General features: G+C 43.8%; 3 protein-coding genes across 7 annotated transcripts in view; 1 reads left to right on the top strand and 2 right to left on the bottom strand.

Moving 5' to 3' along the window:
• The window catches only part of LOC106613737 (yjeF N-terminal domain-containing 3), a 77,348-nt gene extending 75,313 nt beyond the window's left edge, over positions 1-2,035 (bottom strand). The window contains exons 1-2 of one of the 2 annotated variants that reach the window (XM_045687470.1): positions 1,948-2,035; positions 797-861 (exon numbers count right to left, since the gene is read on the bottom strand). Coding sequence is in view for 1 of the 2 variants with exons in the window: in XM_014216300.2 (XP_014071775.2) it covers positions 797-861; positions 1,948-2,025 (143 nt within the window). In the remaining variant the exon portion in view is untranslated. The remainder of the gene's footprint in view (positions 1-796; positions 862-1,947) is intronic. The other variant, XM_014216300.2, reaches the window with a different exon arrangement.
• A 436-nt stretch (positions 2,036-2,471) lies between these two features.
• LOC106613736 (testis-specific serine/threonine-protein kinase 6-like) lies at positions 2,472-3,497 on the top strand. Its single transcript, XM_014216299.2, has one exon. The coding sequence runs from the start codon at positions 2,473-2,475 to the stop codon at positions 3,274-3,276; it is 804 nt and encodes a 267-aa protein (XP_014071774.1). The 5' UTR covers position 2,472; the 3' UTR covers positions 3,277-3,497.
• An 841-nt stretch (positions 3,498-4,338) lies between these two features.
• LOC106613735 (transcriptional repressor p66-alpha) overlaps positions 4,339-27,473 on the bottom strand; it is a 34,574-nt gene continuing 11,439 nt past the window's right edge. The window contains exons 2-11 of one of the 4 annotated variants that reach the window (XM_014216292.2): positions 13,981-14,293; positions 11,121-11,250; positions 10,860-10,991; positions 10,692-10,766; positions 10,050-10,184; positions 9,251-9,451; positions 8,838-9,105; positions 8,259-8,665; positions 7,879-8,104; positions 4,339-7,425 (exon numbers count right to left, since the gene is read on the bottom strand). In XM_014216292.2, coding sequence (XP_014071767.1) covers positions 7,286-7,425; positions 7,879-8,104; positions 8,259-8,665; positions 8,838-9,105; positions 9,251-9,451; positions 10,050-10,184; positions 10,692-10,766; positions 10,860-10,991; positions 11,121-11,250; positions 13,981-14,285 — 2,019 coding nt within the window. In that variant the 5' untranslated portion in view covers positions 14,286-14,293 and the 3' untranslated portion in view covers positions 4,339-7,285. The remainder of the gene's footprint in view (positions 7,426-7,878; positions 8,105-8,258; positions 8,666-8,837; positions 9,106-9,250; positions 9,452-10,049; positions 10,185-10,691; positions 10,767-10,859; positions 10,992-11,120; positions 11,251-13,980; positions 14,294-27,473) is intronic. The other 3 variants (XM_014216296.2, XM_014216294.2, XM_014216298.2) reach the window with 3 other exon arrangements.

The raw sequence follows: 27,473 nt of genomic DNA, 5'->3' as shown, positions 1-27,473 counted from the left end.
TGACAATGACCCAAAACACATGGCCAAGGCAACAAAGGAGTGGCTCAAGAAGAAGCACATTAAGGTCCTGGAGTGGCCTAGCCAGTCTCCAGACCTTAATTCCATAGAAAATCTGTGGAGGGAGCTGAAGGTTTGAGTTTCCAAACGTCAGCCTCGAAACCTTAATGACTTGGAGAAGATCTGCAAAGAGGAGTGGGACAAAATCCCTCCTGAGATGTGTGCAAACCTGGTGGCCAACTACAAGAAACATCTGACCTCTGATTGCCAACAAGGGTTTTGCCACCAAGTACTAAGTAATGTTTTGCAGGGGTCAAATACTTATTTCCCTCATTAAAATGTAAATCATTTTATAACATTTTTCACGTGTTTTTCTTGATTTTTTTGTTGTTATTCTGTCTCTCACTGTTCAAATAAACCTACTATTAAAATTAGACTGATCATTTCTTTGTCAGTGGGCAAACGTACAAAATTAGCAGGGGATCAAATACTTATTTTTCACTCACTTTAAAAGTAAGGTGAATGAATGCAGCCACTGGCAGGACTGCTCTGGACACCTGTCTCTACACAGAGAACCTCTCTGGATGGAAAACTGCGTCACACACCCAACTTTGTCTACCACATAAAAACATGCACAAGAGCTCATACACCATCAGCGATCAAAGGTCAGTTCATATTTATAAGCAGGATGCAAAACAGAGTTCAGAAGCCATAATAAACTACTGCCAGAGGGTCTTGGAGAATTTAAGTGAATTGAGAGCAGGAATAGCTGTGTTGTCCTGATTTTGTTGGTGCCTACCTGAGATAGCGCAGGGGCTCGATGGTCTCCGCCGGTTCAGTCGAGCTGTGGTTCATCTTGTCAGCCTGGGAGGATTCAGCACAGAAGAAGAAGAAGGGAAGAATGAGCTGCACTGCTTTACAGAATACACTCTCTTGTTCTCTCTCTCACTGCCTGCTATCTCCCACTCAGAACCTTCCTCTCTCTCTCTGGCTCCTGTTCTCTCTCTCTGTGATGAAACCTGCTAGCTGTTTGTATCAGTAGCCCTTCTCTAGAAGAGGCAGCCAATTAAGAGGCAGGGAGACACGGGAGTAGCCAGCTTATTGGCCCAGCCTCCGGTGAGTCATAGCAGCTCAGTCAGCCAGAAAGTGGCTGAACCAACAAACCCTCTGTGGAGAAACGGGAGCAGAGTGGGGAATGACTTAAAGCTCTGCAAGTGGCACTCACACATAATAACAATGCCAATCACTTTATAGAGGAGGCAGGAAATGCATATGGATTTAGATAGAATAATTAGAATTGTACATATTTGCTGGCATTGAACATAATGTAACATTCACAAGGTCATATGTACGGTATATTCTATCATACTAGATAAATGTATTGCATTTAATTAATTTTTGGATTCCTCTGCATTCCCTGAAACTTGAAATAGATGGGATTTGACATCAGGTTTAAATGTGTTTGAAGCATCAAAGAGAAGTTAAAAAAATGTAAAGGAAATCCCCAACAGCACACATACACACAGCCACACATTATGCATGCAAGTGTATGACACAGACACGCAGAACCTCCATAAGCAAAATTGTATACAGTACAGTTCACTCTCATAACTCTTGCCAATAGCTGCCAAGCCAAGGGCTGCAGCTCCTAACTGGGTCATGTTAACAAACAATAGCTCACATTCTTCAGGAAAGGTCAGTGCTGCGCTCAACATTCTAGCCGGTTTGTTCAGCGTTCTAGCAGGCCTGCTCTATGAAATCTGCTCATTTTATGAACAATTGAAAGGCCAGTTTTTTTGGTCAGTTTGTAGAGTGGTGAGTGAGAGGACAATTGGAAGACACTCTTCTGGACACCAATTTTAAGGTCAATTTAGATTGGACTACATCCTTTTTGTTCCTCCTATTGAGTTATGTAAGCCCTTGTTAAAAAGGAACCCCAAACAGCTGTACCAGTATATTGAGAGAGACGTTGATAAGGCGAAGGAGATTCTTGGTGCAGTCTGCCATCTTGAGGTCATATGAAGACATTACAGCCAACAACAGTATCCAATTATCGGAAGTCTACTCTAGACGATGGAATAGGACTGTCATTTTGTTTCATTTCATACAGTTAAATAGTCCAAATAAGGTGATAGAAATGTAGTTATTATTGTTCAGATACAATAAATCATAACACGAATATAGTACTGTAAGAGAGGAGGACTACAGCAGCCTAGGCCCGCCGCTGAAGCTTAGCGACTCTCAGAATGCCGTCAGGGTTTGTCACAATGTCGTCATAATGCAAGCGCTAACACGCCCGTGACCTTATTGATAAGTGTGTCTAGTATATCACAACGTTGTCACCGCCACCTGAGAAACATCCCAACGTTCCTCAAATTGGTCGAAGAGCTTGTGACCACTCAGGGGTTTATGCCCTGATGGAGCAGCAGCAAGACAAATTTTGAAGAGCAGTAAGTCAACCATACCTTTTTGAAAATGTACACAGAGAAAGTTCTGCGCGAGATGGGCTACAAGTTGGGCGCAACAATCGGCGAGGGAAGCTACTCCAAAGTGAAATTAGCCAGCTCCCAGAAACACAATTCTGAGGTGGCCATAAAAATTGTGGACCGCAAAAAGGCTCCCCACGACTTCGTCCACAAGTTTCTACCCAGGGAGCTGACACTTTTGAGGGGAGTGAGACATAACAATATTGTACATGTGCACGAATTCATTGAGATTTGCAACGGCCGACTATACATAGTGATGGAGGCGGCAGCGACAGATCTTCTCCAAAAAATCCAAGAGGTCAATTCCATCCCCATAGCCCAAGCCAAGACCATGTTTTCCCAGATTGTCAGCGCTGTGAACTATCTCAATCAAAACAACATCGTCCATCGAGACATGAAATGTGAGAATGTGCTGCTGACTAGGGACAACCAGGTGAAGATCACAGACTTTGGTTTTGGGAGGTTTGCTATGGGCTACCCTGAGCTGAGCAGCACCTACTGTGGTTCAGCGGCCTACGCCCCACCGGAGGTACTCCTCGGAGTTCCATACGACCCTAAGAAATATGATGTGTGGAGCTTGGGTGTGATTCTCTATGTCATGGTCACTGGGTGTATGCCCTACGACGATTCCAATGTCAGCAAACTCCCGCGGGCTCAGCGCAAGGCCTTGGTCTACCCGGACGACGTCACGGTGGAAGAGCCATGTCAGCAGTTAATTGCCTATCTGATGCAGTTCAGCCCTTCTAACCGCCCGACAATCCAACAGGTGGCAGAGCAGTCTTGGTTGCAATAAGCAAGAGGCCAGGCCAATGTGAGTAATTAAATCATGTGCAATTGAAAATCTCTTGACTTTCGTTTGTTCCCCATGTAGGCTAATAAAAGTTATTAGCGGTCAGCTGCTGGAAATATTGCAGGTCTAGCCTATTCATCACGGACAGTGATTTTATCATCTCTCAAACAATATAATGGTATAAGTAGACTCGGGAGACCAAAAACACTGCAATCTAAAAGTAAAACATTCAATAGTTCGTAGGTCTGGCTACTTTGCCTAGCCTACTTTTTTCATCCATTCATAATCAACACACATGGAGCAAACCGTTCACAGATTAACTGTTAACCTGGCAACTGTCCTGTTGAAACAGAAAACGGTCTAATTCCATGGTAACAATATCTGAAGGTTCGTTTACACCTGTAAATCAAAAAGGATGACAGATGCACTGGCCGCGTTGTCTACACAGGCACACGCCACACCTTCAAAATGTCGAGCACAGAGAGACGCAGGTCTCTTACCTTGAGCCAGAAACATGCTCACAAAGCGAACCCAAGAACGCACGGCAGGTGGAAAGATACTCTGCTTTGGAGCGGCATGACCAGACGGCCAACGCGTACCTCTCCAAACGGGCGAGTATTTTACGCACACCTATGCGGTCTTAATATTGATGGAAAATGTAGATTCTATGCTGAATTCTAAATCATGCCTTTAGATCATTTATGAATAATGTGCTGCTGCACCTATTTGATGGATTTCCAAGATAACGACAACAGTTGTACTGCCTTTTTCCATATACTGTTTCTAATGAACTAAGACCCAAACATCTGATCACTAATCATTTAAACATCTATGGTAACTCTTGGGCAATTTCAATGAGGTATGTGAGTGGTATAACATTAAATCCCTGATGACCTTATATGGTTTTGAAAAGGACAGGGCAATAAGCCTGATCATGTTATAATGAACTACAAGGTAATCCAATTAGGTTTTGTATAGGCCTACAAAAATCATTAAAACATTTCAGTCAGGAAAAGTAATTCAAATCAACATTATTCAATCTATAACAAAGCCTGGAATAAAAAGTAAAAGGGGTTAAATTGTTTATTTTTTACTTGATAGAGCAAGAAAACAATTCTAAACAAATAGGAACATTTTTTTTTTTTAGGGTGAGGCGCTACACGGTAAACAGTGCTAGCACCCCAGATAAAACGGAATGGTGTTAGTCGTCAAACAGCAGCAGGCAGTAGTCAGGACAGCACACTAATGGCTGCTGCACCTGCAGCCTGGAACCAGAGAGATAGACAGAGGACTCATCTTTATCTGTGCCATTATAGTGTCTGTCATCATGGGCAGCACCATGGAGGCTCTCTCCATTTTGAAGTAGTCAATTTATTTTCTTCACAATTAGCTGATCCCTCTAGGTGACCCGGTTGGACATGACTCCAAGTGTCACCAGGAGGGATCAGCCAGTTAAGTTGGAAGTCCCACTGAGTTGACTACATTAAAATGGTGGAAGCCCTCAATGGCGCTGTGCATGCTAATATAGCCTTTTGGCGACTTAGAGGCCTCAATCATTCCCTATGCCTGGAACGCAGGCCAAGGACCTCAACCATCATGACTCTGAGCAGGGCTCCATAAGATGAACAGGCAAATCTCAAATGACACCCTATTCCCCATATAGTGAACTGCTTTTACCCAAAGCCCTATTAAGTAGTGCACTATATGGCGAATGTGATGTTCGAGATGAACGCCCATTTATCCCTCTGAAATCTAATAGGGTAGGTATGGAGGGGGGGAAAAAAGCTCAATCTATAACAATGGGAGATCAGCCAAATAGCTTGGTGGTTACAGAAAACAATGAGATTCATATGAAAAGGACAAGCTGGGGAGTTGCTGTATGAACCAGCACTTTATTAATTAACACTTACGGTGTCTCATTGTTAACACAAACACACTTGGTTTATCCGGAGGTCTGGAACACCACACACTGCTATCAAAACATATTAATCAGGGGAAAGCATACTCCACATTTGTTGGAGGGGGGAAAAAAAGAAAGTGTGGCAGCACAAGATGGAACCTAAATTCAAAGCATTGTTTGATCATTTCCTTTCAGTTTAATTTCTATTAGGCCACTGAACTGTTGTGTAGCTCTGAACCATGTTTGGATACAGAAGCTCGACCTCATAAGACCTCATACTGACACAGCACCATCTTATTCCTTCTGAGAGGGAGCTTTGTAAGCATGGTGCATATTTCAACACTTTCTTACCCTGTACTGCACCACCTATATAAATGCAATACCGCTGGCCTTTCCACCAGATGGGCTAGCAAGCTAGCTAATTAAGGGATCTGACATAACTCATACTCTCGCTTGTAAAAGAAAACACAAATAAAAGTATAAATGTCTCTAGGGTTTCGCATAACTACATTCTGAAAGCTGTCCAGCTTTTTAGACCAATGAATGGGTGCGTAGAAAACACTGGACACACAAGAAAATAATCTAAAGTGGAGATCCATTGGAACTGTGGGCATAAGCATACATCTTAACTAGTGACCCTATAAATATACCCAGAGACAGCATGTCTGTAAGAAAAGTAATGCCCCACAACCTATGACTAAAAGCAAAATGGCTTCATAAAATGAAGTCCCTTTCCCAACCCCTTTTGCATTTCAGAAAAAAAGCACATCCTGTCTATTTTGAACACCAAGGGTTTAAAACAAGAGTAGAAAGAAAAGATCATTTGGGCTGCACTATTTCTTTGGAAGGTTCCATTTTTAGTTTTTTTTTTAACCATTTACAAGAATAGTCCTCCCACAATGTGTTCCGTGTTTGTACATATTAAAAGTCAAGTTAGTTACTTAATCCTTTTTCAGCTTAGAAAACAAAGTCTTTCAAAATGAAACACTAAACCAACAGATGTAAAACCACCTCAACAGTAACGTTACCTTTCAAACAAACAGACCTCCACGAAAAAGTCCAGTTCCAAAATAGAAGGGAGCAGAATCCTTTGACTTACAAAAAAAATATTCTAACATTCAGCCATACAAAATAACCAGACACACTCCGGGCTGCTCCTCTGTTCTGCACACAGTCAATTCAAAGACAAGGCAGTCTAGTCTGTGGATAGATTTTGTTCTTCTTCCAAAAGTCTTTATTTTTGCAAAGCTGAAGCTATTTTAGTATTCCTTGGATGGTCCTCTAGGCTCACACCTTGATCACACCGATAGTGTCATTGCGCAAATTAGTACGCAGTATCATCTGGATGTGTGCAACAAAAATTCAACATTCACCTCCTACCATTTCTGTCAAGCTGTCTATGTATACAGTTTGATGCATAAGTTAAATCCAACGTATGCACCACACAGAACGCACTGCAACTGCCTCTGCAACGCTGCAAGGCAAATGCAGCGTTCCATTGGAAATGAATGTACTTCTGGTGTAACAAAATGCAAAAAAGCTGTCGGTGTGATCGAGGCATCACCCACAGTCCCTGCCATGACATCTGTCTGTCTGCAGTCTTGTGCCACCAGCCCTGCCAGGCTTCCACTGAGGCCAGAGAGACCCGGTCCTGGCTCTCCCAGGTAGAAGGGGGGGAGATTAAGTAAGTCGCATCATTCACAGTGGACAATGTTGACTGTCGCGTCACCTGGATAGCCAATCAGAGCCACAGACACAGCTGGACTGGGACATCCCTCCCTCTCGGTGCGAATGTGAGAAGATCAAAACTGACCAGGAAAGAAAGGGGGCACCAGAAATGTTTGAGATTGATTAAGTCCATGCCACCCTTTTGGATGTAGCATCTCATAGCCCTGTAGTCTCCCAGTACAACACCAGTGCTCCATACTAGAACTGAAGACTCAAAGGAAGATAGATGGCGGAGGGAGAGAACATAAGGAGAGGTGCGTTTTAGTTTTTATTTCATTGGTCGATGGTAGATTATGTGATATTGTTTTCCCGAGAGGAGTCCTTTGTTAAATTGATAATGAGTGACTATTATTCAGATTAATAAGGGTTGATAGAGGGGTGGTGCTATTTCCATGTGTTGGCTGTCTGGGAGATGGAGCGGGAGGGGATCATGTCCAGGAGGTACTCTCTCTGGCGCTCCAGGTTGGCTGAGGTGGTGGTCTTGTTGACAGACAGGCTGGGGTTCACATAGGCCATGGTCAAACCTAGAAGGAGACAACCACAGCAGTGAGTACAGAGGACTGGAACCAGGGACACAAAACATCTCAAACACCCTCTACCATCCTTTAGCCTGTCTGCAGCCAGTACAGCAAAAATCAAGGACACACATTTTTTTTATTGGAATGAATGGATTCTGCATTTTAAAAACACAAATGAGTTTGATCCACAACCAGGGAAAAAAAACGAGAAGGCAAAGAGAGAGAAAGGGTCAGCTAGCTAAAGCCTATCTACATCTCAGACTAACAGTCACCCCATTTGTATTTATTTATTTAACTACGCAAGCATACAGTCACCCCATTGAAGTAGTAATGCACCTTCCACAACCTTTTGTGACACTAGAATGTATTTTAGGTCGCAAGGGAGAGAGAGAAGAGAAAGAGAAGCACGTGTGCAGGTGAGGACAGGGTCTTGTCTCTGTCCTGTAGAGGTTCATCTACCTGAGTTCCCGGTGGTCTGCTTCCTCCAGGCGTTGGGGTTGGCCGAGGGGTTACTGCTGCTGCCCTTTGTCCCCTGCGCCGGGCGCATGGCATGCTTACCTGGCCTGCTGGCCAGCGCGGCCGCCGTCACAGCGTTCTGCAGCTGCTGAGAGGATGTGGGGAACGAGTGACTGACACTGCGAGACCCCACCGCCTGCTGCACACTACGGGACAGTTGACCAGGGCTCTGAGAGAGGGAGAAAACATTAAGTTTAGTAATTAACAAATGTGTTAATATAATTAAAAAGGATGCCACCGGTTTTTTAAGGTATCAAAATGTACAGACAAACTTCCCCTTTCGTACAAGTTAGTTGTGTGTAGTGTTGCGTCCCAGTGCTGACCTGCTTGATGGAGGAGTGGTGGCGGGCCACAGGCGTGCCTCTATGCTGCTGCTGAAGTTGGGCTCTGGCCTGCTTGTACTGCTGTGACACCAGCACGTGCTGCTGGTGCTCGCTCTTCATCCCAGAGGAAGAGGGTGTTTTGGAGACGGGGGAGGCGGCCTGATGGAGGATGCGCTGCTCTATCTCCTGCTCCTGCTGCAGGGCCTTGACGAAGGCCGCCTTCAGCCGGTTGGTGTGCTCTGCCTTCAGGGCCTTCTTCAGGTTGGACGACATGCAGTGGTCGCACAGGACGGGGCCGCTCTTCTCCGAGCGCCAGCGCGACGTGAAGTCAGTCTTGCACTGGGCGCAGGTGTGTGGCTCCTTGGGGACGGGGGTCTCTGGGGCAACAGACTGACCCTGCTGCTTGCCTGAGAGAAACACAGAAAAGTGATATGCCAGTATTACGTACCTTATGCCAGCAGCTTTCAAATAGAGCAAGGGAGGTAGAATGAAAAGAGATTAGCTACTACTACTACCATTAAAGCATATAAAACTGCTGATGCAAGGAATCAATATTTCTGAATGAAAGTATAAACTCACCCCGTCCCAGTGTGTCCAGCAGGTTCTGCACCACCTCCTCCAGGCCCACCAGGTAGATGAACTCGTTGTTGGCTGCTGACGGCAGGAAGTTGAATTCAGGGGCAGGAGGTTTGGGAGGAGGGATATCCAGCAGGGTCTTCTCCAGCTGCTTACGCAGAGCCAGCTTGGCAGCTGCCTGGCGAGCAGCCGGGGACTCGTTGGCCTGGACCGTGGACACACTGCTGCCCATCCCGGCCTGGGACGTGACGGAGGAGCCCTTCTGAGAGCCCTGTGGAACAGAGACACATATTAGTCAAGATGAAAAGCGATGGAGAAGTAATGCTGTTGGAAGTCGAAGGGGTCTTAATGTAAGATGCTGGCCAGTACGTTTAGTGACCTGTGTTTCTGACTGTCCTGGATGATAGTGGTCTGACCTGTGGTATGTTGACCAGGACGTTGGTGTTTGGGACGTTGGCTACCCTGATGAGGCCCTGCTGGATGATCCTCTGGCCCTGCACCTGGACGTTGGGGACCGAGGCTCTGGGGGCCAGCAGCAGGGGAGGTGGGCCCGACCCAGAGTGCTGCTGCTGCTGCTGCCGCAGGGACGCGATCTGCTGGGGAGATACCGCGATGGGCTGACAACGTCACACACACACACACACACACACACAGGAAGATAGGGTACAGCATGGACATAAGGGAGAAGGGAGTCACACACACAGGGAGAGGGACAGAGGCAGGAGAAGGCATGGAGAGAGAGATTGAGAGAAGATATGCAAAATATCATTGTAAAATGAATTTACTGGAAAAGACTGACAAGCGTGCGTGTTATGCATTTGGTCTATTGGTTGCAGAGTTCACATCCAAGGAATTTGTTTAGAAAGCAGCATAGAAATGTATGAAAATACACACTGATCATACAAAGAATGTTAGAATTCGTATTTCTTCATTTTTTTAATGTATTTAACCTTTAACTAGGCAAGTCAGTTAAGAACAAATACTTATTTACAATGACGGCCTACCGGGGAACAGTGTGTTAACTGCTTTGTTCAGGGGCAGAACGACAGATTTTTACCTTGTCAGCTCGGGGGATTCAATCTAGCAACCTTTCGGTTACTGGCCCAACGCTCTAACCACTAGGCTACCTGCCTTATTAATAACTCACATTGCACAAGTACCAAAGGGGCATACTCAACAGACAACAACAAAAGTATGTTTAAAAAAGGTAAGTACCAGAGTATAAGTTACCTGCGCCCCTCTGACCAGGGGTGGCATGGTGGCCTGGGAGTTCTGCTTGGACGGGACATGCTGCCCACCCCGGACCAATGGAGGAGGGATCACTGTGCCTGAGCTACGGACTGATGACACCTGGACACAAAAACAACAGGGTTTACACGCAACACAACCACATGATGAACCCATACGATGAGGGACGATTCCCAACTCAAGATCCACACGTGTAACTCAGACCTTTGGCTAAATCATGATTTAATGGCAACGAGATTTGCCCATGAAAGCATCACGTGCTGATATCACATGATCAGTGTTGACATTTGCTGGCAAGTGGCCAGTCCCTGTCATGTCATATTTACAATCGATCTGTCAAGTCACATAAAGTAAATGTTAAACAGAGCCATTTCACATCAGCTGTAGTGTGTCACCGCTAACTGCATGTGATTACCTCAGACAGCACAGCATGGTTGAACAGATGACACACTGACAACAAGCTAGTACAGAGAGCGTGAATGTGCTTAGTGGCTGAATGGATGCACTGGTATACTATTATAAGGAGCGTGAATGTGTTGTACACAACAGCAGCAATGCACATCTGTATGATTGCATTGTGTAGTGGTGGTGAGCAGTAGCTGCCTGTACCTGTAGCACTCCTTTGCCTGATGTCATGCTGCCTCTGACCAGAGGTGGAGGAGTGGCTACAGAGCCAGAGGTTGGCTGGAAGAGAGAGAGACCAGACTATTCAGCAATCTAGGGGTTTAGCGCAAACAGTGTGTGTGTGTGTGTGTGTGTGTGTATTTGTTTAGATACCTTCTGTACAGTGCTCTCCTTCTGTGTCTGGCTCTGTCGTAGTTTCTTCAGCAGCACCAGCTTGGCCTCCTGTAGTCTCAGCTCCTCCATCAACTGTTTGATGATGCACTCCCTCTCATCTGGCCTGCTCTTCTACACAAGGGAAGACAGCAGTGGGTCATACACACAACTACATTAGAATTTATTTGCATCCATGGTAGATAAAGAAACATTGTGAATAGTACAAAGGAGAGGAGTCGCTGTGTGTGTGTGTGGTCATACCATGAGCAGGTCAGTGTCTGTCTTCCTGAAGTGGTTCAGGCCGTTCATGACGGGGCTGGACGGCTCGTTGTCTGACAGCACTATGACCTCATTGTTTGGTGACAGGGGCTGCCTCTCTTTCTTTAAATCACTGGGAGAATAGAGAGAAACAAACAATTTACTTTACAAACTAAACTCTACTAGGCAAAATGTAAATATGGAGAGCAAAACCCCCCTTGAGTGACAATCCCTCTCCTCACACAATTTGGAAATTCATTTGAGTGTGATCATACAACACTAATCACCTAGCAAATGAGAGCCACTTGGGCGTGTATGCAAAAAGATACACAGTAGCAAGATGTGTCCAGTAGAGGGCGGTGAATTCTAACATTTCAGTGGTCTATGAGTGAGCAGCAGTGGTGGGACACCCAAGTTGATCTGAGATAAATAGAGCCGTCATGGTGGAGTGGGAGCTCTGTTCAGAGCCCTGTCTGAATAACAAGCAGACTCCAACTCCTTACAACTGGAATATAAGAGGAGAAAATGCATTCAAAACGGAGCCAAAATACGTGAGCTTCTAGGCCCGAGCTACAAGTTGCAGGCTTAGGCCGGCTGTGTGATTAGATCTGGCCTCATAGCTCCCTCTGTTGCTGTAGCTAGCTGTTGTTTCCTCCAGCTTGAGGAGGACAAAGAGGAGCAGCAGTATACAGCGTGGAGCCTGTGACGGAGAGGGGGAGTGAAAGGCCGATGGAGGAGATCGCTTGCTGGCCCTTACACAGCAGGCGTCCCGCTCGTACCCAGTGGGGGAGTGAGGCTGGGAGGTGGATAGGTGACGCTTTGTACGGACAGTAGCTATGTCTGCAGCCCCACCCCTCCCAGCTGCTGACACCAGAGTTGCAGAGCAGAGGCCCGCAGGAGACACTGGAGGGGAGTGAGAGGGGTGGGGGAGGGGAACATGGCTAGGACAGCCTATTGTATACACCCTGACTGTGTGTCTTGGGCTACGATGCAGAGGGTAGGACACAGGCATATCAACAAGGACAGTCATCCTGGCTGGTGCAAAACATCCCAGGGCCCTGCGGTGGTAACAGGGCTGAGGCCTCGTTGTTTAGAGGGCAGGCCGAGAGAGATACAGTAGCTATGGTTTACAGTCACACCATCCACAGCTGATGATACAGAGGGCTTGTAAAGCAATGGACTAAGTAGGGCAAAAAGTAAACCAATGGATAGGACCACACACACACAACCTAACCAGGAGAAACTCCTAGCCCAGGCAATGGGCAAAGCGAGGGTCGTTATACACACACACACACACACACACACACACACACACACACACACACACACACACACACATGACGAGGTGATCATCTCCACCCTGAAAGCTGATTAGACAAGCATAAACAACAGCCAAGTACGTGGTTACATAAGATCCAGTGGCCACGGCTTCCGTTTCTACAAGCTACTAACTTTACTTCTCTGGAATACTCAGCAGTGTTGACTCACACTTCCTCTGAAAGAGTAACCTCATGGGAGGTAGGTATTCCTACAAGTACAAACCACTAGTAATGAAACTGGACATAGACAAATGTCATCAACCGATTGCTTTAGCCTATAAAAAGGTCTATCCGGCCAAAATAAGTGTTTTTAGATCTTTCTAATTCAATGACATTGGAAAGCAATGCATATTCTATTACTCGGCACCCAGTTTCTGAAAGTTTGATCAAAATGCTAGATTTTGATCTTGATCTGCAAACACAAAGTTCTACAAAAAAAACATGGAAACAGTAGCAGCACAGGCTTAGGGTGAAGAAAAGGGCAAAGGTGACATGAGGGTGAACTTCTACGATACATAACTGCAAAGCCCTTCCTTGGCGGCTATCTTCCTTGCGTACTACTGCTCTCACCTCCAGTGTATATTAATGACTACCAAGTGAAGAGATCACATCATGACATCAGGCATTTGGTCATGTGACACACCCACTCAACAACGGCCCCTCCTTTCCCCAACTGCTCCTTCCAAAGTGGAAACCATGGCAACGACCGGCTGGAACCAGTTTGTGACACATAGCCTTCATTTTGTGTGAAGTGAGGCAGAGTTCAGGTGCTGGAGAAAATGGAGCCCGTCAGCCAGAGCCTCAGACTTCTCAAAATGGGGGCAGGCCACCCGGAACAGAGGGAGCACAGACATGCACTTCCTGTGTGAGAAGCCCACTCGCTAGCTAACGCAGACAGCAGTTCAAACACACCTACACACAGTCGTTGCAACACATACACTGTAACAGCCTAGGCTTCAACTTGTCAAAGAGTACAACTTTTTTCCATAAACAACCAACCCCCCCACCATCAACAACAGCACATGACCATCCATGCATACCCTCATAACTCATTTTAACCCAACCATATCTGAAGATCTGGACATGGCCTCTCTCGCATACTGCCTCAGTAGAGACATACAACTTTCAAAAATTAACCAAAAACTTAACAGCTGGATAATCAATTCAGGGCATTATCAACATCACCCCATATTTGCCTTTTTGGATTTACAATGTTCCACTTTTAAATGGTATTTTGAACTTGCTTTCCAAGAATATGTCCCTTTCCAGTCATAACAAAGCACTACATTTCCTAGTCACCAAAATGCACCATGTGCAGACTCGGAGACAACCCATCATATTGTAAACATGCACCAAAGGCCAGATGGGAAAAATAACATTTTAGAGCAATGTTCTAAAACTAAATCCAGAGAGTGATGGTAATATTATTATTAACAAAAATAGACAGCATCTGAGGGTACCACAGTCCAGTTAGGCCTTGTTCAAAATGTACAGCCAGAAAGAGTGTAGGCTTAGACCGTGTGCGTAATCAGTGTTCTTCTCACCTCTTGGACGTGCTCATGTCGACAGGCCCGTCCCCGGTCTGCACCTCCACTTTGATGGTAGCCTTGACCTCGTCGGTCTTCAGGATGCTCATGCTGGCCACCTTGGCTGCCTGCTCCGTCTTCACCACATCTCCTCCCCCCACAGCCACTAGAGCTATAGGGCCGTCTGCTGCAGGTGGCTGTTCACAGTTCTCCAGCTTCACCTTCTTAATGTCCAGCTCCCCCCCGGGGCTGCCAGGGGCCACCACGTCCCTCTCCAGGGCCCGCTTCTGGCTGCGCGTCTGACGCACCGCCTCCTCCGACATCGCTCTACCTGGGGACACAGAACGAGAGATAGGGGGGTTAAAGATAAGGATAAACAAACACACAGGTCTGTGTCAGCGGCGGGCAGGCTTAAGTAGCATCGCACCACCCCAAGATGAGATGGAAGTTGAACACTGGCTGATAATAATGAGTGGTCATGCAATGCAAACACCACTGTCGGGGAAAAATAAACAAACACTGGACCAATTCAACAGTGAGGCACTTGACCAATGAAAACTGCATAAATCTAGGCCTAAATGCTCACTGGGGCACCATATCAGTGTGGACGTGTGGTAGCGGGCCGGTCAGTAATTCCTCCAGCTGTGCTGGAGAGGGGGGCTCTCTGTCTGACTGACCTGACTGCAGCACAGGCCTGCCTCAGTGCCAGCTCCCCAGATGCTGACCCAAATCCCCCATCATTAAAGTAATAGCAGAGGATGGAGCGGGAGGGAGACACGCTCAGCTTGAACATCAGCCTGACCCACAACTATGGCACTACACCATGGCTAAAGCATACACTCACACAGACATGAACATCTCACAGATGCACAGCTTATGAACTGAAACAAGAATCAGAGTTCAGTGTGTACTTGACAGAGTGTGTGTGTGTGTCCTGGACTAGAGTTGAAGTACAGGGAAGGGGGGGGGGGTTGGAAGACCATTAGGCCTACTCTTATCTCCTTTCAAGCCTGCTGACTCCAGCACTTCTAGTCTGCAGTCTCCCCTTAAGTAAATATAATTGCCTCATCTCTCCCCTTATAGAGGTTGTAAACAATCATTGGGGCAGCCACTGTATAGGCTACTTGAGTGTACACAGTTCTACCATCAGATAAAGAAGGCTGACTCAAGGTCTTTCTCATCCACTGTGACATCACCAGAGCAGAGCTCCACATTACCCTTCCCAAGATTCCATGGGAGACACAAAGCCTTTCCATGAGAACCGGTTTAAACCAGTCTGAGGGTTGAGAAGAGGCTGGAGGGAGCAGGTTTTAACCCAGAGAGACCGACTGGCAGCCCGAGAGGCCACAGCCTCCTGCCACTGGGAGATTTTTTTTTTGGGGGGGGGGGCAGAGATGCTGTCGCCTGCATTCCAAAACACAAATGTCTGCCAGAGAACAGGAGGCGGACAGCATCACAGACACCACTGAAATATTTACAGAGACAACTGAAGGACGCAAAATGGCAATCAATCTATAACACTGAACCAATCACTATCAATAGTGAAGTGATACATGTCCATAACATGTCAACTTTATTTAGGTCTAATTGCTTAAAACATTGACTGTCAATGACACACACACTGAATCAATAGATTCATTCGGAGAAACGAAAGGAGACTATTAAGAGATTCGAAAGCCTAGACTTCAGTATGATCTAATTTAATTAATTAATTAAGTAATTAATTAATTAAAATTCAGTTGGTGACACAATATGCTGAAGAATAAAACATCCACCAGTACTCGTTTACCCTTTCACATCTGGAAACCATAACGTTGGCCATGTTCAATTAGTGTCATAAACTGTGCCCTATAAAATGTGCTGGCACATTAGAATCAGGGCTTTACAAACTTTGTACGCATGAAAACATCTTTGCTACGGCTCACATCAAAACAGCTCAATGGGTGAACCACACCTCGGGTCGGCCTGTCAAGCAAGGAACTGATTTTCACACTTGCGTACCTTGGAGTGTGTACAAGGCCAGCCTAAACCCTCAGTCACTCAGGCTACTTTCTGCAAAAGGGCTGTTGTAATGTCATCTTGACACAAGCACAAAAACACATTCACCAGTCAAGGTTAAGGATTAAGGATAAACATGTCGAGTAAATTGCTTTGATGACTGTAAACTAAAATCGATGACGCTCACAAGGCCCATAAATTAATCTAGGGCTTGTCAAGTGTATGCAGTTCACATTGACAAACTCACTTGTGACAAAAAAAAAACACAATACTTGATTGCCAGTTTATTGGACCTGTAAGTGAGTTGAGTCTGAAATTCTCCAATGTTGGTTGGGACTCAGTTCAATTCCCACTGGACTTAAAGCACACATAAGAAAGAAAAAAAACAGATGCTTGGACTTGAGTTTTAGTGAGTCATTGGTAGCTGAACACACACACATTTCACCCCAGGAGACCAATACCAGCCACTCCTAGCACTGATGCTTAGACTACGTAAACAGCCTCAAACAAGATTCAAATTCTGCAGGAGTATCTCCAACACCCCAAAACTCTCAAACATGAGAAGTAGTACAGCTGGGCAATACATCTAATGAATGTTTTAGCAAGATATTCCAAATGCCTGTATCGCAAGAATGTAGCTCTGATTGTTCTCATCTCCTTCACTCTTTCTGCTGTGACTGCACCTTCCCATTCACACACACACACACCAAGCCCCCCCCCCCCCCGCTACACATACACACAAGCTCCTCCCCTGCTACTCAGAACAACAAAGATGAAAGATCACTTCTTTCTCTCTGACAAGTGGTTTCAACTCGCTATTTGCATTTGAGGTTTGGTCAAATAGAAATCGGTCATATGAACTAGAGGTCGACCGATTATGATTTTTCAACGCCGATACCGATTATTGAAGGGCCCCCCCAAAAAAAGCTGATACCGATTAATCGGCCGAGATTATTTTTTTTATATATATATATATATATAAAATAATGACAATTACAACAATACTGAATGAACACTTACTTTAACTTAATATAATACATCAATAAAATAAATGTAGTCTCAAATAAATAATGAAACATGTTCAATTTGGTTTAAATAATGCAAAAACAAAGTGTTGGAGAAGAAAGCAAAAGTGCAATATTTGCCATTTAAAAAAGCAAACGTTTAAATTCCTTGCTCAGAACATGGGAACATATGAAAGCTGGTGGTTCCTTTTAACATGAGTCTTCAATATTCCCAGGTAAGAAGTTTTAGGTTGTAGTAATAGGACTATTTCTCTGTATACCATTTGTATTTCATATACCTTTGACTATTGGATGTTCGTATAGGCACTATAGTATTGCCAGCCTAATCTCGGGAGTTGATAGGCTTGAAGTCATAAACAGCACAATGCTTGAAGCAATGCTTGAAGCAGGAAAGTGCTGTTTGAATGAATGCTTACGAGCCTGCTGCTGCCTACCACCGCTCAGTCAGACTGCTCTATCAAATCATAGACTTAATTATAATATAATAACACACAGAGCTACGAGCCTTACACGGAACCCAAACCGGTGCGCGAGTGCGTCATCGTGTGCCATCGTGCATAAATGTATTTTGTCACCCTACACCAAAAGCAATCACAACACGCAGGTTAAAATATCAAAACAAACTCTAAACCAATGACAATTTGGGGACAGGTCGAAAAGCATTAAACATTTGTGGCAATTTAGCTAGTTAGCTTGCACTTGATAGCTAATTTGTCCTATTTAGCTAGCTCGCTGTTGCTAGCTAATTTGTCCTGGGATATAAACATTGAGTTGTTATTTTACCTGAAATGCACAAGGTCCTCTACTCCGACAATTAATCCACACATAAAACGGTCAACCGAATCGTTTCTAGTCATCTCTCCTCCTTCCAGGTTTTTTCATCTTTGAACTTATATGGTGATTGGCACCCTACACTTTCATAATATTCCCACGACAACCGGCACAACAGTTCGTCTTTCAATCACCTACGTGGGTATAACCAATGAGGAGATGGCACGTGGGTACCTGCTTCTATAAACCAATGAGGAGATGGGAGAGACAGGACTTGCAGCGCGATCTGCGTCAGAAATAGGAATGACTTCAATTTTAGCCCTTGGCAACGCAGACGATCGTTGGCGCATGCAAGCAGTGTGGGTGCAATAATTGAATAACATGGATTTCTAAATGTATTTTGCAACGCTCGCGTACATGACGTGTCCTGTCTGTTCAGCATGTTAGGTCATTAATATGGTAAAATCCGGAAACTATCATTTCGAAAACAAAACATTTATTCTTTCAGTGAAATACGAAACCGTTCCGTATTCTATCTAACGGGTGCCATCCCTAAGTCTAAATATTGCTGTTACATTGCACAACCTTCAATGTTATGTCATAATTATGTACAATTCTGGCAAATTAATTACGGTCTTTGTTAGGAAGAAATGGTCTTCACACAGTTCGCAACGAGCCAGGCAGCCCAAACTGCTACATATACCCTGACTCTGCTTGCACAGAACGCAAGAGAAGTGACACAATTACCCTAGTTAAAAGAAATTCATGTTAGCAGGCAATATTAACTAAATATGCAGGTTTAAAAAGATATACTTTTGTTTTGATTTTAAGAAAGGCATTGATGTTTATGGTTAGGTAAACATTGGCGCAACGAGTGCTTTTTTCACGAATGTGCTTGTTAAATCATCACCTGTTTGGCAAAGTAGGCTGTGATTCGATGATAAACTAACAGGCACCGCATCAATTATATGCAACGCAGGACAAGCTAGATTTTACATTTACATTTTAGTCATTTAGCAGACGCTCTTATCCAGAGCGACTAGATAAACTAGTAATATCAACCATGTGTAGTTAACTAGTGATTATGTTAAGATTGTTTTTTTATAAGATAAGTTTAATGCTAGCTAGCGTCTTACCTTGGCTCCTTGCTGCACTCGTGTAACAGGTAGTCAGCCTGCCACACAGTCTCCTTGTGGAGTGCAATGTAATCGGCCATAATTGGTGTCCAAAAATGGCAATTACTGATTGTTATGAAAACTTGAAATCGTCCCTAATTAAAATCAGCCATTCCGATTAAATCGGTCGACCTCGAACATGGACACCGAAACACATTGATACATCATTTCACTGTAATGGAGGACAACTGAACCTTTCTAACTATAGTCTTTATGTCTCAACTCCTCAAACTACATGAAGAGCAGACCCCTAAAAACAGACTATCAATGAACATTGATTCTGGAAAATGAATGCAGCAGTTTAGCCACAGACCTATACTAGCTGTCTAGTCTGTGTTTTATGTGCAATGATCATAAAAAAATATTATATAAGGAATTGGCAACTCGTTCTCATTCTGAGAAATAAGATGTTGAAATCAAGTGGCCTATCTGAACAAAGTGGACAGGCTAGCATGCTGTTCAAACAGTTGGATGGACAGAAGGGTGTGTACATAACAATTCAACTGTTCTACTGTGTTAACTAGCAAATAGATCCAAGTTGGCTAGACTTTAAATATGAAAGATTATCTGGCTACTCACTAGCACGTGGAATTATGCATGACAGATCGTTTATGAGACCTAGCTGTGTTCATTTTCTACAGCTAATGCCTGCTACGAGATGCATGGTTCTGGCAACATTTCTAACAAGGGTATGTTCATAGACTTGAAAGCCAGACCAGTGATTATTACAAAGAAAAAGCAGATTAAACTACTTTACCATTTAGCCGATGTATAATTTCACAGGTCCTGATTTCATTAGATTATTGCTGACTGTTTGAAATGCAGCGTATTTTACCTGTAAATTGTACAACAAAGCTTATTTAGAAACAATATAATACATTGATATATATTGTGAATCGCCATAAGTTTGAAAAAAATCTAAAATAAATAGATTATTTTTAGACCATATCGCCCAGCCCTAAGAGGAACCAGTTGGCCAGGCTGCTGAAACTGGTCAGCTCAGCATTTTTCGCCCACTCAGCCCTTGCATTGCCACAGAGCTATAGTGATTCATAATATCCCCCACATCTGCTCAGTGTTTCACTAAAATCTGCCTATTTTCCAGGAAGGCAGGGCATTTTCAACTAAAACAAACGGAGGCCAGATTTAGGTAGCTCAAGCAACGATAACAGAACCAACGGAGATGGGGGTGGAGGGCACGAGAGGTGGAGGCAAGAGGGACACTGCCTATAAAATGGTGGGGTGGAAACACTGTTGCGCTAAGAGGGACTGAGCACTGCGACATAACAAGGACAGATGTGCCCCGTTTCTACCCATCCATGAGCACAAAGGGCATCTATCTGAAGGGGGTGGAGCATGCATAAACCACAGAGCACACAGCTCTTTACCATCATGCCCTGAGCTCACACATTCACAAACACATTTAGTGACACTGGAGGGAACTGGTAGTCGCTGAACTTCCTCCCTGAATGCAGCCAGGGCCAGCAGGGCCCAAAATGGCCACAGGGCCTGAGTGGCACAGCAGTGTAGTATTACCTGCTCTTGACGTAGGTCTACATGTGAATCATAGGAGCCAGAAGGCCTCTGCAAATCCCTCCCTGCTGATGACATCCAGTAGAGTCATCTCTAAGGGAGCTATTCTTGTGTGTAGCTCAGGCATGCATGACTCGTCTCATAGTAGATGGATGGCATCATGAAGACGCAACATTTGAGAGACTTATGTGCCCGTCCTCAAATGTCACGTCACACTTCTACCTACCACCCTGTTGAAGCGCATTTGCTATTCACCAAGCAATGTCTATCTATAGCTAGGTTTCCATCCAATTGGCGACAGATTTTCATGCAAATATTCAAAAATCTGCATTAAACAATATGTGCATTTTCCCATCACAGATGTTTTTCCATCAAATTGACTAAAGGCTGTGCGTGGTAACGTAGTGCACATAAAAATAACTTGCCGTTAAGTTCCCATTTACTGAATTAAAGTTCAAATGCATTCCCATCGCATTTTTCAACTCTGATGGTTGTCACAAAAATGTCTGCCGTTATATAGCAAAATGTGCACACTCTGGTCTTGGCACGTGCACTCTAGCCAACAGCTTGCAGATACAGTGCGGGTAGGCTACCTACATGATGAGATTATTATGGACAAAAGAGCGAGATTAATTTTATTTGTCAAACGTCAGCCAAGCATCAATCACCATGTCACCAGAATAAGACTCAATGTTTATTGGATAGGAGCATCAAGCTCATCACCGTGCACTATCATTTATTTTATCTGTAGCCTAATAAACTGCATGCTTTCCATAGTCGTAGTGGGAGGACCACACAACAGATCACGCGATTCCAAGTTTACTTCAAGATGGTTATTATATCAATATTAGCAAATAAAGGCATTTCCACAGCAATTTCTAGCATAGTTAATTTTACAGATAAAAATATCCCACCTTAGCATATTTATCCCACCTCTAGCGTATTTTGTTTTGACGACATTAGGAACGCCAAATTTGCTGTTTCCATTAGGTCTGTCTTGACATGTAATTTATTTGCATAAAAACGGTTGAATGGAAACCTGGATTATGTGAGAAAAATCAGGATGTTGCATTAGACAACCTCTGGGATGACATGAAAATAAATCAGACAGAGCAATAAGCAGTAGAGTACAGCTAAAACGTATATACTAAAAGGCCAAGTAGGAAAGTGAGAGTTTATCCATTCACTGCCATTGAAAGTAACACCAGAGGGATTGATTGGGGAATAACATGGCAACAGTACTTCAACCAGTCATCTGCACTGACACGGGGCTGAGAGAGCGCTTTGGAAGCAGGTGATGGCAGGAAGGTACCAGGAAGGAGTGGAATGAAGAGAGCGCTTAGAGCCCATACAAGGACAGATTGATGACATTTCTTTCTCCCTCTCACTATAGGGTGTCAATCAGGAGACTGGGCTGTGAGAATTGAGCCTTGCTTTCAGTCAGTGACCTCCATTCAAGAAAACAAAAGCATTTCATCATGAAAAGACAGGAAAATACGAGTTCAGGATTTCTTTCATTACTTGAAAATGGCCAGTACAAAAAAACACTGAAAAACATGTTTAGTTTGAAATAGAGTGGAGATCATTCTTGCTGTGGGCAGAGGGCCAAAGTATGGATCTAGAATCAATGATAGTGTCATTAGGCATTATCTGGCAACTCCAGTGTGAGTCAGTAAAATACAGTGGAATTTGGAAGACAATTTCATCTCACAAATAACCCCAAACTGTCGATCAACACCTGTACTGTTAAAGGAATCAACAGGTCCGACTGAAGTAGGCTATGCATTTCAAGCAAGCAAAACACCATGTGTGACATCTCAAAAGTTTGTTTGCCTAAAGTGCGGGTGGAGTGTGACAACCTGGTCTCAGAGTATTTTGTATTATTCTATATGTAAATTCGAGACACTCCATTTAGTATGCTAGGTTATGTTTCGTATGGTTACATAAGGAAGATGGTTACTTAAGGCAAAAAAGGAAGGTGGTTGGTCAGGGTGGATGGGTCGGCGTATAACGCAAACTTCTAGCAACCCAAAGGTTTGCAAGTTGGAATCTCATCACGGATAACTTCAGCATTTTAGCTAATTAGCAACTTTAACTACTTACTACTTTGCATGTTAGCTAACCCTTCCCCTAACCCTTCACCTAACCCCTAGACTAGCTAATGCTAGTGAGCTAGCTAACGTTAGCCACCTAGCTACAATTTGTAATATATCCTCTAAAGGCTAGGCGGGACGAATTCGTCCCACCTACGTAACAGCCACTGCCAGCCTGTGGCGCGATTTTCAAAACCTTAAAAATCCTATTACTTCAATTTCTCAAACATATGACTATTTTACAGCCATTTAAAGACAAGACTCTCGTTAATCTAACCACACTGTCCGATTTCAAAAAGGCTTTACAACGAAAGCAAAACATTAGATTATGTCAGCAGAGTACCAAGCCAGAAATAATCAGACACCCATTTTTCAAGCCAGCATATAATGTCACCAAAACCCAGAAGACAGCTAAATGCAGCACTCACCTTTGATGATCTTCATCAGATGACAACCCTAGGACATTATGTTATACAATACATGCATGTTTTGTTCAATCAAGTTCATATTTATATCAAAAACCAGCTTTTTACATTAGCATGTGACGTTCAGAACTAGCATACCCCCGCAAACTTCCGGGGAATTCGCTAACATTTTACTAAATTACTCACGATAAACGTTCACAAAAAGCATAACAATTATTTTAAGAATTATAGATACAGACCTCCTCTATGCACTCGATATGTCCGATTTTAAAATAGCTTTTTGGTGAAAGCACATTTTGCAATATTCTAAGTACATAGCCCAGGCATCACGGGCTCGCTATTTAGACACCCGGCAAGTTTAGCACTCACCATAATCATATTTACTATTATAAAAGTTTGATTACCTTTTGTTGTCTTCGTCAGAATGCACACCCAGGACTGCTACTTCAATAACAAATGTTGGTTTGGTCCAAAATAATCCATCGTTATATCCGAATAGCGGCGTTTTGTTCGTATGCGTTCCAGACACTATCCGAAATAGTAAAGAAGTGTCGCGCGCATGGCGCAATTCGTGACAATAAAATTCTAAGTATTCCATTACCGTACTTGAAGCATGTCAACCGCTGTTTAAAATCAATTTTTACGACAATTTTCTCGTAGAAAAGCGATAATATTCCGACAGGGAATCTCCTTTTCGGCAAACAGAGGAAAAAAATCCCAAAGGCGGGGGCGGTCGGGGTCACGCGCATAAGCCCAGTGTCCCTTGATCGGCCACTTGAGAAAGGCGATAATGTGTTTCAGCCTGGGGCTGGAATGACGACATTCTGTTTTTTCCCGGGCTCTGAGCGCCTATGGACGACGTGGGAAGTGTCACGTTAGAGCAGAGATCCTTAGTAAATGATAGAGATGGAAAAGAAGTTCAAGAAATGGTCAGACAGGCCACTTCCTGTAAAGGAATCTCTCAGGTTTTGACCTGCCATTTGAGTTCTGTTATACTCACAGACACCATTCAAACAGTTTTAGAAAATTTAGGGTGTTTTCTATCCATATGTAATAAGTATATGCATATTCTAGTTACTGGGTAGGAGTGGTAACCAGATTAAATCGGGTATGTTTTTTATCCAGCCGTGTCAATACTGCCCCCTATCCTAAACAGGATATCATACGGTAAGAAAATTCATAACATACTGTACATAATGCAAATTCGTAACATAATAAATTGTAATTCTTAAAACAAATATGAAATGGGTGATGGACATCCATAAATTAATACTTACCATATCATACTAAATGGAGTGTCTCAGATTTATGTACAGAATAATACAAAATGCTCTCAGCACATCACACGATATAAAGTGTTATCAGTTTGCAAAGGTGATGGTAACATAGTAAGTATCAGAAAACAAATGCTTTAATTGGTCTCGATAACTGGCTTTGTAATGTACAACGTTATCTACACATTCTAAAGGCAAACCATCACCTCAGGTTTCTAAATGACGTGTGCTCATACATTGCACTCTACCCATTATCAACAGGGTTGGAAAATTACACCCTCCAAATTCTTGGCCTCCAACCGCAAGGCACTACAGAGGGTATATACCAGGCGGTGTCAGAGGAAGGCCCTGAAAATTGTCAAAGACTCCAGCCACCTAGTCATAGACGGTTCTCTCTGCTACTACACGGCAAGCGGTACTGGAGCGCCAAGTCTAGGTCCAAGAGGCTTCTAAACAGATTCTACCCACAAGCCATAAGACTCCAGAACATCTAGTCAAATGGCTACCGAGACTATTCACATTGCCGCCGCCACCACCCCCCCGCCACTCTCTGTTGTCATCTATGCATAGTCACTTTAATTAAACTCTATACATACTACCTCAACTAACCGGTGCCCCCGCACATTGACTCTGTACCATCACCCCCCTGTATATATTGTTATTTTTTACTGCTCCTCTTTAATTACTTGTTACTTTTATCTCTTATTCGTATTTTTTTTAAACTGCACTGTCGGTTAGGGGCTTGTAAGTAAACATTTCACTGCAAGGTCTGTTGTATTCGGCGCATGTGACTAATACAATTTGATTTTAATGTATTTCACCAGCCACTTTGGCGGGTGGTCACACAAACTATTTGGTTTTTAATCCAAAGGCCACATGTAGAAGTTGGTCGAATTGACAAGGCTACTAAAGTGTGACTTTGCCCTCGTGTTTCTTGGCCAGTTATATAGTAATACATTTATTGTTTTAGAAAAACAGAAAGCATGCTCATTTACCACTTTTGAATCAGATTGAATTAGTTTAGGCCCATTCCATTTTCAGCTATAAACAATGGATCGATAACACAGTTGGCTAGAACAATATGGAGAACCTGGTATGACTCTCCTGTGAGCACATTCTATTTTCATATGAAGTCCTTCAGGGGTATAGGATCAATCAAAATGCTCCATTTCCTCAGGCTGCTAGCTAACCTCTTCTATCTGATATGTAAATTACCTTCCCTAGGGATTGGATTTAGCGAGCTAGAACATTAACAGCACACTGACGCTTTTAAAACGGGCTCTATTGGGTCCAGTGAGAGGGAGACAACATAATATTGCCCAATAAATGGGCTGCACACAAAGCTATTAAATCTCCTTCCTATGCAATTAGTGTCCATCTGTTCCCTGTGATACACATTTTAAAATCGGCATATCGTCCTAGATATGAATAACGCACAATACATTTGTTTAATTATTCATTTAAGCACTACAGATCGTGTTTTAGGTTAAGAATGACGTCAACTCCTAATATGAATTTAGAAAGAAAGTAAAACTGCAACCCACTGCATTTTCTTTGGAATATCTGATTGTGACAAAAAACACATTGCTTAATCTGGTTCCACCAAGCTGAGTACATGGAGACTAAACAGAGAGAGAGGGAGAGAGAGAGCATAGAAAGAAGAGTGAAAGACAGGGAGCCAGCTGACTGGGTGGTGGGGGAGGGTAGAGCGGCTGGCCATAGATCTACTGTACACTGATAAACACTTTTCCTCTTCAGCGTCCTCATTCTCCGTCTCCCATTGGTTGTAGCAGCATGGAGGCAGGGAGGGTGCCCCTACTGGTTCGGTCCTGAACACCAAGGGTTAAGCCCTGCCATTTTAACGCAAATGACAGATCAGGCCATTAGGGTGTTACCTAACAAAATGGAGGCCTTTAACCCTGCATCTACCAGAGTGAGGCTCCACCTGGATTCCCCTTAGCAACCGGACGACGACCGACGGCACGCGCAAAGCCTAAGAGGTGCAGCCAGCCCCCTACACGTGAGCACAAAGGAATGTGCACGTACGGAAAAGACTCAATCACAAACACCAAGCACACTGCCACCAGTCAAACATATGTGCGCATACACACACACACAATCCCCGTTTCTGAGAGGAAGAGGACTACTTTACATTAGTGTTTGCAGTCACGATGCAGGCCGATCTAGCCGCAGCATGCATTGGGACATTAAGAGCAGATTAGTTCATAGATCATAATTAGTATGAAATACCAGCCGCTGTACCTTTGATTCCATTAACCATGTGGTCTTCATGATGATACAGCCAGTGGATAAACTGATCAGCTAGACTAGACTCGTTTTAGCTTGAAGTAATGAATTTGAATGGCAGCTCTGTTGAAGTTGAGTTTACCCTGCTCAATAGGCCAACTACAGAACCCTGATTTCTCCAGAACTCAAAGTGAAGGGTTGCATTATAGGTCTGTGCTGACTCAGAGTACACAATGACTAACTACATTTAGAAGAACTTCCCCGTCACAGGGGTGGGCAATTCCAGTCCTCTGGGGTCTGATTGGTGTCACAGTTTTGCCCCAGCCCCGACTCCAATAATCACCTAATCATGATCTTCAGTTTAGAACACAATTTGATTAAATCAGTTGTGTTTGCTAGGGATGGAGAAAAAGTGTGAAACCAAATCAGGCCCTCAAGGACTGGAGTTGCCCACCCCTGCGGGCAAGCACATAGCCTACTTGAGGCAATATGCTGGTAACAATATTTGAACGTTATTCTTCGGCACAGGCTATCCGTAGCCTAGAAATTATTTCTACCCTAGTATATGGAAAAATACCCTTCTTAAAAGGGATATTTTATCCCAATCATATAATGAAAAACACATCACCACACTATTTGCTTTGTATTGAAAGTGATACATCTTCTAAACTTGCGGACATGTAAACTAATGAACAAAATAATCAAAATATGTCTGCATAAAATATCCCTTTAAATCTCTACTGTTATAAGGTGTTTGTGAATCCTGATGCAAATTTCCTTAAAGAGATACTATGGGATTTTGCCACGAACTTCCTTCCTACTGGATGCAGAGACTTAAATGGTCTCCATGAGTTCATCTGACTCGGGGAAGTAGATAAAAAGGGCCTCATTGCTAAAATCCCGAAGTATTCCTTTAAATCATACAGTACACAATCTATCAACATCAGGGATTCATCAGGGACACCCGCCA

The sequence above is a fragment of the Salmo salar genome, chromosome ssa10, assembly GCF_905237065.1.
Source record: "Salmo salar chromosome ssa10, Ssal_v3.1, whole genome shotgun sequence".
Classification (NCBI taxonomy): domain Eukaryota; kingdom Metazoa; phylum Chordata; class Actinopteri; order Salmoniformes; family Salmonidae; genus Salmo; species Salmo salar.
Note: the sequence above shows the minus strand (reverse complement) of the source record. Positions and strands in the feature narration are given on the sequence as shown.